This window comes from Poecilia mexicana, unplaced genomic scaffold (genome assembly GCF_051168715.1).
Source record: "Poecilia mexicana isolate PSO_F unplaced genomic scaffold, ASM5116871v1 scaffold_13, whole genome shotgun sequence".
Lineage (NCBI taxonomy): Eukaryota > Metazoa > Chordata > Actinopteri > Cyprinodontiformes > Poeciliidae > Poecilia > Poecilia mexicana.
In genome coordinates this window covers 28,557,060-28,572,287 of record NW_028263382.1, presented here as the reverse complement: position 1 = coordinate 28,572,287, position 15,228 = coordinate 28,557,060, and the positions used below count along the sequence as shown (strand labels likewise).

Genomic DNA, 15,228 nt, shown 5'->3' with positions numbered 1-15,228 from the left:
TATAGAGTCCAATTGAATAAGACAAATATATCACAGGGGGGGAAAAAACAAGTAATAATCGTAACCTTGTTGCATAAATGTGCATATCCTGAGAACAATACTTGCTAAAGCATCTTTTAATAATAATAATAATAAAAAAACACTTTCCAGTCTTCTATAGCACATCTACCAATATGGAACTTGGTAATATTTTTCCTTTCTGCTAAAGTGCAAAAGTTTTCCAAATCCATCACATTCCACGACCTAATTCAGATCACCATCCGTTTTTGTTTTGTGTCAAAACAGATTTGTGTTTGAAACTGTTCATGACTTAATTCACTTTGACAAAACCCTCATTTCTACTGAAAGAGACCCTCTACCTACTGCTACTAAAACATCCATTCTCTGTTAGCAAAGTGTTGTTTGCGTGCCCCTCTCTTAAGAGTTAACATACATATTGCATTTTTCCTCTTTACAGTACCGAAATATATTCATTATCAGTTCATGAATAGATTGGCCCACCTTGCTTTTCTTTTTGCTTTTAGTTTTATCCATCCGAGGGCTAGAAGACTCTGAGATCCTGGGGCTGGCAGCTTTTGGTGCTTCGGCACTTGTTAGACTTAAGGTGGAAAGGTTTGTTGAGCCAGTGGGCGAACCAGGATTTTCAAGCCCTTCCATGACAGGCATCTTTAACTCAACCAAGGTAACGTCCTTGTCTACTTCAGTCACAACTGCCCTCCTGTAAGACGTACTCCTCAAAGCTCTCCGTAACGCCCCGGGGCTTTCGGTCTCTCCCTCTGCCTCTTCAGTGTGGCCCCCTCCCGTAGAAAAGTAACCTCCTGCTTCCACCATGCTGAGAACTTTCATCGCTCGTTTGGAATGGTCCAATCCCAGCCGTTGGGTCCCAGTAGGAGGCGCCTTGGTTTGTCGGATATCGGATGCCAGTCCTTTGGGAATAAGCTGCTGGGTGCCCATCTTCAAGGCAGCGGGGCTGTTGGTGCTAAGGACGACGGCAGGAGAGGGGGATGCAGTTGGGGAGAGCGACGGCGATGTGGAGAAGCTGGAGGAAGAGGAGGAGGCGTACAGGGTGTCGTATGAGGATGCTGGGGAGGTTGTCTGAGACTGCAATGGATTCCCTCTGTCAGCTGGCGACGGGGAGCGGGGCGTCGGAGGGTCCGAGGAGGTCAAAGACGAAAGTGAGGGGATGCTTGAAGAGGAGCTGTGAGAGGGGGAGAGGGTACCGTACCCTGGAGATGAAGAGCTGGATATCGATGACTGTGAAGACAGCTCGTAGTGGTACTGATTTGGCGTGTGTGGAGAATGGATGTGTGAAGAACAATTGTCGGTGGGAGTTTCAGGTGGGGGTGTGTTTGTTCCAGAGGAGATCTGGTCTTTCTCCAAGTCAAGATCAAGAGGGTTTGTGGTCGATCTCTGCGTGTCCTGGTGATGATTTTCAGAGCAAACGCTTCCATTCTGGTTATTTCTTCTGTTACTACCTCCATTACACACCCTGTTGTCCAGCGTAGCTCTCTTATCCTCAGCCCTAAACTTGGACAATGAGAAGCGTCCATTGTAGAGGCGCCCAATGCTAATGCTCCGAACGATTCGCTTTTTTTCGGAGGGTTTGTGCAAAACATGCTTTAACACCATAGTGTTTTCATTTAAAGGCTGGGGCGGCTGGCTCAACGTGAAGGAACGTCCATCGTCCCCCGCAGAGAAGTCTCCAGTCGTGACCCCGTTTAGGTGGTAGCTCACGGGTCGTGGCTTGAGTTTGTTCAAGTCTTGGGAACCTTCACTGAGGTCTGTGCGCCGCCTCCACAAAGGTGTGATGTTGTTGTTGGATAAATCCACATCATTTCCCAAATCCATGGCTGTTCTTCTCTCTATCTGTGGTGAAACGCTGAGATCTCAGTGCAAAAAAAACCCACCACCCCAAAAAATCACCCTTGTAGTCAAGATTTCCACCCTTGAGATAAACAAAAGAGAGGAACAGCAGTCAGTGTCAAAGAGCACAGAGAGTGTCCAAATTCACATGGATTACTTATTAACAAAGTTCAGGAGATAGAGCAGCCACAGTCAAGACACATCAGTGGGCAAGCTGCTTGAAACTGAAGGAAAGTATGTGAGAGCAGTTGACAGTCCTTTTGTACTTGCTCACTGTGGTGAAATGCCCCAATTACAAGTTCCAAACTGGCAAGATAATGTTAGCACCAAGCAATTACTGTAATGCCACTAGGAAAAACTGTGGTATGAGGCAAGAGCTTGGAGGTTTCTTAAATCTCCGTGAATCTTTAACTAAAAAGGTTCCAGTTGTTTTAATAATCATGGGCACATCTTCTCGAAACATACAGGCAAAAAGCAGATAGTTACTTTCCACAGGGAGGAGGAGGTTGTAAATCCAACAAAGTTCTCCAGCAGGTTAAAGTCCAACTCACCTCTAATCTGTCGATCTGGGGCAGAACGCGCTCATTGTGCCAGCGCTCTGGGCAAAACAAGCAGCTTTATTGAGTGAACCCACCAAGAAGGCAAAAAAAAAAAAAAATCCAAGAGCGTCCAGAGGGTACTCTTTCAAAGCGGATCCTGTTGTTTAAGTTACAGAAGTTTATCTGATCGGACGGAGACTCCCCAGAGCGTCTGTGCGCCTCGGAGCGCAGAGGACTTTCTGATCCCCGAGAGGAGGAGGAACGGGAGGAGCAGAGTGACAGGAGGAGGAATGGAAAAGGAGGGAGTGCGTGGATGGAGAACAACAGCACTCAAGTTCGCGACTTACCTTAGGTATGTCCAGTTTCTGCCCCGCCTACTTATCAAAGTGGATTTCCGAGAACGCAAGAGATTCATTCTGTAAAGCAATTTCAACGAAACGTGAAGCCTCAGCGGTCGATTCAAAGAAAACGCGGAGTATAAAACACAGCGTGTGTCACAGTTTCGCAGAGTTTATGGAACCGTCCAAAGAATAATAAAGGAATATTAAACGGTTTACTGATCTGAAATGACTGTGAAAATGAAACTACTCTTAAAAGTTGTTCATTGGAAAACAAAACAAAATGACCTTGTTGTTGTTGTCGAAATATACATTGCATTACATTCTGACAGCGTTTCCCCCCCAAAAAATAACAACAGTCTATTGATAGTCAAACAACCAAATACATAAGTAAAAAGAGTGAAATAAATTATATATATATATATATAATTTTTTTGTAAACTCTTATTATTCTCTAACACTCCCCATCTTTTTGAGTGTTTATGAATCGCCCCTTAAAGTGACACCCTAACCAAAACATTTGCAATGGAGATTTTGTTCTTGAGTTCTTGTGCGTCTTCTGATTCCGTTGCAAGAGCAGCCAATGTTCTTCTTCCAGTTTAGTTGCGTTTTGTCGCCCTCTCCTGGTCATTTTTGGATAAATGAGTTTTTTTTTTCCTTTTGCGTTATTAAGCATGTTGCAATAATAATAATAATAATAATAATAATAATAATGAAAGTAGTAGCATACATGTAACTGATCAGTTTGCCAGTCATTTGTGACACTTGAGTTAATGTTAGATTTAAATTAAGACCAGATCAGTTCTTGATCTCCTGAAAGGAAAAAATACTTTTTACTCTCTTACCATGAAACTAGGGTTTGGTTTCTTGCATGCCTGGACCTCAGTTAAAGAATTTCATGTCAATTTCACTTTTAAAAGATATTTATTTTGAAAATTGGGTGACGGCACGTTAAGTTCTTGTTAGATACTTTAGGCCATACGGACTCGTTCAATAAATTTGAATATTATTGAAAAGCAAATATATTTCAGAAACTTTCTCGCTAATTGAACACGTTGTGTAGATTAATCACACACACGGATGTTTGATATCCTTTATTTCTGTTAATTGTGATGATTTTCCCCTAACAGTTAATGAAAACACAACATTTAAAATTAGAACATTGCATCAGACCATTAAAAAAAGTTCTACTTTTAGAAACAGAAACGTGAGCTTAATGAAACGTATGCCAAAAAGGTACTTAAAGGTTATTATGTTCAAAAAGGTCCTTTTAATCTGATGAGACTCATCAAGACATTCTTAATTATTGAGTATATTGAGTTGTAAGATGATCGCTCTCCACGCTTTTATGAAATGCTGAGTGAGGCTTCTAAGTAATGATAGGCTGTTACAACCAAACGTATTTTTACACAAGAAAATGTCAACCATTCATGAATGCATTTGTGTGGATCGTCTGTCATCCAGGAAATAACCATGCCAACGCTGGTGTTGGTCACGTCTTTAGCTGAACTGATGTTGTCATTCCTGTTACCACGTCTTCTTTTTTTTTTTCTCTCATTTGGGATTTCTTTCTGAGGTCGGCAAGTAGGACACGGCTCGTCCAGATCCACATCTGGTTAGAGCTCGGTAATCGTTTATGGAATTGATTTTATCTACTTCCAAGAGTGCAAACTCAAAGAAACAAACTTAATTCACTGTTTGTCCCACTTTGTAAACATGGACAGAGTTTAGTTTTAGGACAAAAAAAAGGTTAAGTATCAGTTATTTCCTCAGGAAATTCAAGGCTGTTGCTTTAAAAGACCAACATCAGCTCAGTGTGATTGGAAGGGGCCTTTTAAGTGTAAGAGTGTTTGTAGTTTATATAAAATTGTGTCCACATCGGCACCATCTTTGGTGCTACAATCCAACTAGGTATATTATAAAAGGTACAACGACCTCATTGTCCCCGCCTTGTTCCCTTCTTATAAACATCTCACCAATATGACAGAGAAATCAGCCAAGAAATCTTGATGGATTTACAGTTTTCATATTCCATTCTAATAAAATGTCTTGTGCAACTTCTCAAATGACAGATCGTGCAACTCTGTGTGTGGCACAAATGTCCCTGTTAAATTGAAGGCAGGCTCTGCTTCATCTCCATAAACAGACTGTTGCTCGAATCTCAAAGAAATCTTTGATCTTCTCAAAATCTCAAAAAAAATCCCACATTTTTTTTCTTTTTTTTTTTCTTTTCTTAAATCTTTTTATTACGTCATATATTTACTCCGTGTGCTGGCTTGTGTTACATGCTTTCGGCCACTAAGGGGCGCATCTATCCCGTTTACCAGCCAAGGGAAAACCTGACGATTTCAGAGATTTTCTTGAGAAATTTTGATTTTAGCGTGGCAGTGACACACAGCTAAAACAACAACAAATAGAACAAGAAATAAAAACAGAAATCCAAAGTTAGGAAGCTGGAAGTAGGAAAAGGTTAAAAAAAAGAGCAAATAAAGTTGCAAGTATCTGTCAAAGCTGGTTAATTTCTTCATACAGCAAAGAGCTGATAACAATGGTGTCATCAGTAAAGTGAGGGTAATGCTTCAGTGTGGTTTAATCTTCCATCCGTCCATTTGCCCTTTCCGTTTGTCCGTCCGTCTATCTAAAGACACAGCACACACCCTCGGGAAAAGCCAGTGCACAAAAACAACAACAAGGATTCAGCCATTTCTTTTCATGTCTGCTTTTCCGTTTAGACGTTTCAACTCTCACACCTGCAGGGTTTCACATGTCCAGGCAGCACACCATGGGAACATCTATTGTGTGTGTTTTATTAGCACATGTAGACCAAAAATGACAGCTTTCTTCATATTTTACTAACCAACCGTGTCAAATTGCTGTCTGCAAATACAGATAAAGTAATGCATCTGCCACTTATACATGTTTTTTTTTTTTGTTTTGTTTTTTTCCCATGAAACTATTCATAATTCTTGAACTTTTTCTCTCTTCTTTTGACATTTTGGTATTAGGTATTTGATGTGATAGATCAACACAAATCAATTCCCAAACTCTTTTTTAAGAAGCAAATAATGGTGCAAAGGGAGGAAGTTGAAACTTTAAAAAATATATATATATACCCAATATTCCATCCATATTCCTGTGAACTCTTATCTTTTCTCTTCCAACTGGAGAAAAGTATCCCAGCAACACGGGGATACTGCTGTTCTATGTAAAACTGAACATGCTGAATTGGTTTTTCCATCACACTTTGCATTTTGCATGCGAGTCAAGAGAAGTTACATGCTGGTCTTGTGGCATACTTCAAACATGACTTATTATCTTCTTGCCACTCTTAAGATGCATGATGAAATCTAGTTGCTGCAACGTAGTTATCACCAGACCGCTCTGACCTGAGCTGTGGCTCACCGGAGCTCAACCTAAATGACCCCGGGGCCTCTAAGGCTCCCAAACGATTACTGCTCTGCTTTCCTGGTTTGTCAGTTTACTTGAACGATCATGTCTTGGTAGGTTTGAGGTTGTTCTCTTTCCGTTTCTGCACGATGAGCCGAACGGTGCTGTACGAGCTGTAAGAACTATGTGGTTTCATAACCGAACCCTGCTTCGAGCTGCTCTTCAATGCCACAAACGTCTCATACCAAGATCAAGTTACTCACAGGTACACTCTGCTTACTGACTGACTGAGTCATGAAGGCAATTGGTTGAAAAGGATTTTATTTAGGGGTATAAAATTAAGAGAGAGATTAAGATATCAGAGCCAAACCAGAGGACAAGCCTGAAAACTATGTACAGAGTTGCTTCTGTTTCATTTATGAGCAAAACTGTGATGGTTCAACGTATGAAAATCTCAATAAAATAAATGAAAAACTTGATGAAAATACATTAAAGCATTTCTAGGGATGTGGATACTTTTACAAGGCAGTGTAAAAATACTTTTAAAAGTTATTTTGCCTCCTTTTTCAGATTTGCTTTGTTTTTGCTTCTTGTCAAACCTCTATGCTGTTTTTTTATATCAGCTATTCAAAAATAAAGATTTTATTTATTAAGAAAGATGTACTCCAAAAAACTACACTCCTTCTCTCCTAGAGTTTTGTAACCTTTGCTGACAAACAGTAATGAGTTACTGTAGGCATGTTCCACTTTATTCTTTCCTATCTTTTCCTTTTAAAGCTTCACTTTTGCTTCACATGGCTGCTAAACAAGCCATGCTGATGTCCTCCTCATGCCATAATGTCAACAGTTGTGATTTTTTTTTTCTTCTTCTTTTTACTCTCACCGTGTGATAAAATAGATGTTTGGTGTGAGCGTGTAGAAAAAAAGTGAGCTCTCCAGAGCGTCGTTTCTAGGAGCTTCGAAATCAATCGCGTTCTCTTTCTGTGCACAAAATAAAAAGTAGCAGCGGCTTTCGTTTGGCATTGACTCACTTTTTCTCTCGTGGCCTGTAGGAAATAAAAATAATTTTGCCCAGGATTGTTGTAGAGAAGTGGTTTTCTTTGCCCCGTTATTGATATCAGAAGGACGTTCTTCAGGCAAAAAGACGCAGGCGAGGCTGGAAGAGGAGAAGCTGCGTGGTTCTGAATGGTGCGCCACGTTTTTATGTCGTTTTACTGATGCTTATGTGTATCTCAAACTGATAAAATCTAGTTTAACTCTATAATAGTTCCACCTTCCCAACAAATGAGTCATCCCAGCAGTTTCCCTGGTAATGCAACGAGGCCATACCGCTGTTCACGTCGGGTCATCGAATGGCTGACCTGGAGGATACATTTTCTCTCCTAGCTCACCTTCGCTAATTTCCTCCTACGTACAGTACCAGATGAGACATGAATAATTAGATCTGCTTAACGCTCTGAAGGCATTCTAATCAAAAGCAGCCAAGTTGGACCCAGGTTCTGGTTCAAACGAGTCAAACGAGAAACGCACGCAGCAAACGCTTTAATAGGCTTAAAACTGCTTTAAAAAACGAGAAGGAAAAAAAAAATACCATCTTGTTCTTCGAAGTGCCAAGGATTACTGCCTTAGCCTTCATTCTTTTGTATGCGTAAGCTGCTTAACCTGAGGCTTTAAGCAAAAGTGGTCACCCCTGCAACGGGCATTTGCATAAAACCGAGCTTCGAAAAAAACATTTTCCCTTTTGCATTTTTCACTGTTAACTGTAAAATTGTGTTGCGAACCCCCAGACAAATCAGCAAACTTTTTTTGAAAAAAAAAAAAAAAAAAAAAAAAAAAGAAATGCAACATCCTGCTTAACTTGGAAGAAATTAAAGCACAATTCTCTGATTTCATTACAGTAATTAGAGAAGCTGCAGTGAACATTTGTCTTACTCTAAGCGAGGGACTGGTTGGTGCGTACGTGTTGGAGCTGTTATGGGATGCTTTCACACACAACCTCCTATGAACCAACCAAAGAGCTTTTCTCAGCGCTTCGTGCTGCGCTGGTTTCAGAGGTGAGCATTTATCGTATCGCTTGTCGTTTATCGTGGACACGTTTCTCATCACTGTGAGGATTTTGATTCATCGTTGTCAAGATAAAGTCCTATAAATGAAGTTTAAAAACTGTAAACAACTGTGTCGCCGGAATTGTTACTTTTACTATTTTCTCCGCTGTTTGTTCAATGAGCGAATCCAATATCCATAAATTAGAAAATAGGATTAAATGCAGCATAGTGATAAAAATCACACTTTTTTATGTGACTGGTGTCTGAAAGAAGCTTATTGCAGATGGGAATTTTATTGGATTTGTTTTTGTGTTTTTGGTGATATTAATGCAATCACATCCATACAGCTACCTAAAAAATAAAAAAATGAAAAAGGCAATAAATAATTCTTATCAGCATCTCCATCATTATCATAGAATAAGGTGACAAAACATAATCTACAAGTAGAAAAATCCAGTATATTATGTATGTTGTGTAATAATCTGCTGTGTTTTCAGTGGTACATTTTGAGTTTCTGCATCATAAACTACATTCCTGAACATATTCAGTATTCTGGCATTTTAAAAACGCGCTCCGCACTCTGACCTTTACTCAGCTTATGTCTCTCTTTTTTCTCGCTTCTGCTTTTCCTCTGACTCACGGCTCATTGTACTTCTCCTACTCAGTGGAGCTGTTTGCTTGCTGTCCTTGTCTCCCCCCCACAACACTCCCTCCACACAGACACACACACTCACACACACACACACACACACCTCCCCTTACCCTTTGCTTCCACCCACGCGTCTCTTCATCCATCCTCTCAGAGAACAATGCAGAGCTTAGCTAACGACTTTAATTACTATAACTTCGAATTGTTGAAATATGCGCCAGAGAGGAAATGCAAGGCAGATTAAGGAGCTGTGCGTTTCATATCTATTTATCAATTATGTTGGGACTTTGGTCCAAAAACAACCGATACAAAAGTTTAGCTGCCCAAACTTTTGCATCACTGCCTGTCCGTGAACACATATGGGACCAACGCGGGGGGCATCTGCCACTTATGCACATGTTTGAACCCAAGCTAACCCCCATGGCTACCGACCTTTTGGCTCGTCCTGATTGGCCCGTGTGGCTGCAGTGACCCACGATTGACTCTCCTCTGTGGATTTTCATTGGCCGTGCGCCTCCGGAACGGTGATGTCGATGTCGTTAGCTAGTTGCGGTAGATGTGGCTTCGAGATAAACGCTAAAGCGGGCAAGAAGGGGAGATGCAGAATGACATGCATGTCAGCCACTGTGAGGTTCAACAACACCCAAAGAGAGGTGATTTTCTAATCAATCTAGAGTTTATGTTTGGCTGAAAACAACTGTGAGGTTAATGTAATTTCTTCCAATGGGTTAGGTAATGGTTTTATCCAGCCAACTGCTCTGCTCCCAATCACCGGGACATATAAATGCCTTAAGAGAAAGTGAGAAAGATGAAAAACAGCTAGAGGGAATATTAGACCGACATAAACGAACCCCCACCTCACCTCGCAAGTCTAGGGTCAAAGGGCCTGTTACTAACAATAACTCCTACCAGATTATGTCTTTGCTCTTAATTTCTCTAGGTCCTCTAGGTTTATTTTGGTAGTACATTAGAGCATGGCCCCAACTGGTCACCAAATATTGACGGATAAAGCTACAAATTAACGGTGACTAATTGGAGGTTCACTCAAATCAAAAGGTTAGCGCTGAGAGAGCTCAGGACAATATGGACCCAATCTGTTGGAGAGTCAGCCTCTGCTAATTGATGAGTAAGCTAATTGTTTTGCAGGAAATTTCACGTTTAGAACAGGCGTTCAAAGACGGACAAAAAATGCGTACAACCCATAAACACTTTGGCCTTTTATAACATTACATCTATTAGAGCGACGCATAATTTCCAACATGCTTTGTGAGAGCAAATATGACTAGTGTGGCATGACGACATACTCAACCCCCTTGCCACCTTTTGCTAGTCGCATGCCGCAAAATGTGGTTCGACATCCAGTTTTTGCTGATTTTAATAACCTCTACTTTCTCCTCTATTACGATAACAAAACTATAAATCAAGTACAGCTCCTGGCCTGTTCTCTGTTTTATGAGTGACAGTCAGAAGACAGTATTAGTTTGAGCACCACTGCCAGCTCCGATGTAGCAATAGGCTGTAAAGGAGGTGTTGACATAGTAATTATGAAAGCAATTATAAAGGCACTCTGTGAAACCAAAAGAATGAAGCAATCTTTCATCCTTGGGGGGAGAGAAATCCCTGTTAAATCAAGTGTGCATGAATAACGTATTCGTTATCCTTCATAAAAACACAGATGTTGCTATTGTCGTGCACGTTACGGCACAGACAGCTTTCTGACTAACAGTACGCATTTGAGCAAAGAATAATAGGGAGTACTTGTGTGACTTTTAAGCCGTCATGAACTTAGCTCAAGCAAACAAAGTGGAATCGATGGATAAAATAAAGCGTCGCTTCAACCAGCAAAGTGAGATGAGTAATGGATTTCTGTTCCTGCATGCTCTTCCTATCTCATGCCAACTTCTCTGTGCCTTTTCTCTCCTCTTCCTGCTGCTGAGTCATCTCCCGAATCCCCCTGCCTTGTCCACTTTCTTACACTGCCTACCCTCGTCCCATTTCTTTTTTTTTTTTTTTTTTTTTGCCTTCTCTTTAATAAATTATGACATCTAATTATTCTTCTAAAGGCTGCTCAATGAAGCCGTCATCGAAGCAAAACTGGAATTTGTCTTCATCTTCTCGCCAGCAGAGGCGCTGTCAGGATCCACAAGGTTCATCCCACTTCTGAGATGGTTCATATTTGATCGAGCAGTAACTACACGGTGTTTATGGGATCATTTTTGTCTCAGAATAAATATTTCGGATTCAAACAATAGCTGCGGCCTTCTTTCTGAATGTGGCATTTTTGTCTAAATAGCTCACATGGTAAATCTGTGCTTATGGGTTCAGCATATTTGCATGAATGTTTTCCTACATGGATGATGTGTTTTGTTTTGTTTTTTTCAGTTTTGAAAGTCTAGAACCCCACCTCACCATAATCATCTATCATCATTAGCGTTAAGCATCAGTTACTGATGTAAAGCACAATAATGTGAACCTGTCTTATTTGAGGAGTTTTTTTTTTTGTTGTTTTTTTTAATCTGAGAAGATCTTTTGACTAGCAGTATTTTAAGAAAAATATAGAATTAGTTTATTTGGAGCTGTCTAATTGTATGTATCACTCCGCTTTTATATACATTTACACTTTTTCTTTCTTTTTTTTTTTTTTACAAACCACATTTGGACATTTTTTAGGGGTTTTTTTGTCGAGCAAGTAAAAATAAAACATTTCCAAAAAAAATAATTTTATTAAAATTTCCACTTTTTTCAGCAATTATGTGGCCTGTGAGTTCTATCAACGTAAAAAGATTTGCTCACCTAAACAGAAAAATTTAAGATCAGACAACAATTAAAACTGAATGCTAATTCAGCCGACAAATTCAATTAATACCAAACCGTACCATCAACGTTTCCTTTTTTTGTGCTGCAAATTCAAAGTCACTATCCTTATTCCAATTGTTGTCTTTTGTGAAACTCCTAAACCTTCGGAACTCCCCAAAAAGTCTCTAAAACCGTACAATCGTGTTGTATTTATTCGACGTTTCACCATGAGTTGAACCCCTGCCATAATTCACAGCGAGTGTGTGTGAATCAATTAAACTAGAGAGAACATAGATGCTTTTCACAGCTCAAACAAACCATCCACTCCTCTAATCTGTCACGTTTCAAAACGCTCCACAATTATTCCTCTGTCGCCAAAGATTACAGCCGACAGGATTTAATTCAAACGTCCCCGAGACACACCTCTGTAAGCCTTTAAGTAAACAGCGCGTCCGTAAACACGATCCAGCAAACCCCACAGGAAGCGGTGATGGCATCGCTTCCTGAGGATGACTATAGAGCGAAACGGCGACTGCGGGAAGCGAAAACCAAACGTATGGGGTACGACTCACCTTCTTGGCTGCTGTTCCTTCAGTAAAGGAACACAAGATGATTACTAAAACTGCAAAGCGAAAATGTTTTCAGTGAGACGATGAATACTGATATCTCTGGGGCCTCGCATCCGAGGTGTTTACCCCGCAGCTACAAATTTGTAATTATATTTGGGGGAATTAGCAGAACGAGCAGAGACCCTGGGCGCTAATTAAAAATAACGGCTTGTTTTGGGGATTTCTCACAACCGAGACGCAACTCTCAAGGCTCGCGCCTGTATTTAGTGGATTTATCGATCTTTTCTTAAGTATCAGATACACACAAAGATGCAGCATGTAACCTGCAGCTTCCGTTTGAGTCATCCACTGGAAGGAAGCAGACAGGACAAATGTTGACCTGGAAGGGGGAAGAGGACGACGGGCTCATGGAACGAGTCACGTCATGAAAGAGCCACTCTGGGAATCAAAGGAAACAGAGGAAGTAGGAATGTTGGCTGTAAAGGGAACTGTGTGTTTAGACTAAAGGTCGTCAAATAGGTCTGTATCTTTGTTTGCTTCAAACATATATACTTTACTGCTTGAACTCCAAAGTGTCCAGATAGTCCAAACAATCTTTGCCCATCTCCAGTATTGCAGAGTACGCTCAGGGTTTCTTCCTGATAGATGATTATAGAAGCAAAACTGCTACAGCCTTTCCCTTCCAGCAAGATCATTTTTTCCAAACGCTTGGTTATGAGAAATTTGTCGAGATGTGTTTATGGGAATACTTGATGTTCTGTCAGGACAGCAGTTTGGGGTCAAACACTGAGATGAAAAAAACCTGGCTCACTGTCTCCTCTCTAATTAATCCCAAACGTCAATCAGGATCCTCCACTCCCAACCCTCTCTGTGTTTCATATCTTTAAGGGTCTTACTTTATGCACAAGATATGAGGGCTAACCCCTCAGAAGCAACCCCAACCACATATTGAATTGCATTTAGTTACGTAAGGTTTGGATGAAGTTCCTTGGCCATGGAAAATCCTTCCATAAAGTCCCGTATGCACTGTTGATCTAATCTGATGGCCGTCCAAAGTTTGGAGGTCGGTAGCTACTGACTCTGTAGATGATTGGCAACTTTTGCACACTATCCTCCTCATCATCCTGGCACTCTGGCTGAGTTGCTGTTGTTCCCAGTTGATAATGGAATGGTTAGCAAAGGATATCTTACAAATGGGGGCAATGCGCAGGCGGCATGCTCTCAGTGTGCCACGTTTTAATTGACTTAACTCTCCAGAGAGGCCTGGTCTTTAGCCTCTCTGGAGTTTGTACAGTAGGAGCAGTTTTTACACTCAGCTTATACACCTTTGTTAGAAAGCTAGAAACTGCTGATCAGGCCCAAAGTCTGGGTGTAGTGATGGACTCTGACTTGACCCTTCAGAGCCACATGAAGACAGTTACGAAATCAGCCTTCTATCGCCTGAAGAACATTTCTACAATCAACTAAGACCTGGAGAAACTCATCCAGGCTTTTATCTTTAGTCGCATTGATTTGCATCCCAAAGTGTCAAATCCCTGAATGAATTAGCATCACAATACATTACAGATCTCCTCTTGTTGTGTCAACCTTCCAGACCAACATTCAGCTTCCGTGCACCACAAATCTGGAACAAACTTCCAGAAAACTTGCAAAACAGCCAAAACAACGAGTTCCTTTAAATCTGGACTAAAAACCCAGCTGTTTAGAGTTGGCTCAGACCCATAATCACTTGAACATTGACCATCATAGTTGATGATGATCATTTTTATGATGGCACTCGAAAATATTTAAGATTCTGTTACCGGTTTCTCAACTGGTGACTATATTATGTTTTTACGACTTTTTATTTTGCGACTTTATGATGTGAAGCACGTTGAATTGCCTCGTTACCTTGTGCTATGCAAATAAACATGACTTGTTTATTGACGTGACTGTCACTCCTAATGGGGTTGCATTTATAAATTCAATACTTTTGGCAGTGTAGTATACGTATTAAACAACACAGAGTCATGGCACACAAATTTTCAGTCTCTCAGTTTAAGGTAAACAGCTACGTGTTGTAGACAAGCAAAAATACAACACTCCTCCTCTGAGCCCCTCTGCAATTTAAAATCTTAGTCATACCACACCAAAGGCTGTTGTAGCCCCACCTCCATGTTAAATGCCCTTAGGCAGTTTTCCTCCTTTTTCATTTTTTTTTCTTGGATGTTTTTTTTCAAGGTACTGATTAAGTCTACTGACACTGTGACAAGTGAGGAAACCATCCAGCTTGACTTCGTCGATCTGCCCGACTCATATGTGCATCGCGTTGAACTCAATAGGCCTCACAAAGCCTCTTTTACCCATCCATCCATCCGTCTCACACACTCCACCTCCCTGTCACTCAGTCACTTATGGACAGACAGGCTCCTCTGAATATAGATGTCGCTCCTTGTCAGCTTTTTTTTTGTTTTTTTCATCCCACACTTCATAGACTGCCAAAGATCCGCTGTTCCTGAGTTTCCCAGAATACTTCTGAATGACACGCGCTGTCCAACGCGCCACGTCTGCTGCTGACAAATCTGGCAGCGTCCCGCTCCCGATCATCTGCTCATATCATCTCCCTCTCAGGCGAGACCCTTTCTGTTTTAGCTATTTCTTTCTCTTTCTCTCTCTTTCTCTCTCTCTCTCTCTCTCCAAACATTTAAACACTACATTTTCTTTTCCTTTTTTTTTGTTGTTGTTGCTGTATTTTTCCGTCTATGGAAAAAGATTTTTTTTTTTCGTGTTATCCTTGATCCAAATCACAGCCTGCCTGGTGACTAGAAACTGATTCACAGAAGAAACTGAGGGGAGAAATTCAACTGTCGGCATCTTGTCGCAAGCTGTACAACACCTTAAGTAGAATTTATTTATTTAACTAATAAACTGTATTTGTTTAAATCCACTCCTGGGAGTAATGACAGTTTTAGGTCTTGATTAAACGAATGAATGAATCTGGAGGGAATATCTGGGTAATGCCAATGGGACCTTCCTGATGAAATAATTTGAGCTCAACAAATA

The 15,228-nt window shown here is 40.8% G+C and overlaps 1 protein-coding gene and 2 long non-coding RNA genes across 3 annotated transcripts in view; 2 read left to right on the top strand and 1 right to left on the bottom strand.

Moving 5' to 3' along the window:
* LOC106927077 (rho guanine nucleotide exchange factor 26-like) overlaps positions 1–2,611 on the bottom strand; it is a 31,302-nt gene extending 28,691 nt beyond the window's left edge. The window contains exons 1-2 of the mRNA XM_088011998.1: positions 2,415–2,611; positions 502–1,945 (exon numbers count right to left, since the gene is read on the bottom strand). Coding sequence (XP_087868124.1) covers positions 502–1,848 — 1,347 coding nt within the window. The 5' untranslated portion in view covers positions 1,849–1,945; positions 2,415–2,611. The remainder of the gene's footprint in view (positions 1–501; positions 1,946–2,414) is intronic.
* The window catches only part of LOC148155867 (uncharacterized), a 138,679-nt gene that overhangs the window by 103,244 nt on the left and 20,207 nt on the right, over positions 1–15,228 (top strand). The gene's annotated exons all lie outside the window — the stretch shown is intronic.
* LOC148155868 (uncharacterized) overlaps positions 2,672–15,228 on the top strand; it is a 28,262-nt gene continuing 15,705 nt past the window's right edge. Inside the window, exon 1 of the long non-coding RNA XR_015765122.1 lies at positions 2,672–2,754. This is a non-coding gene — a long non-coding RNA (uncharacterized LOC148155868). The remainder of the gene's footprint in view (positions 2,755–15,228) is intronic.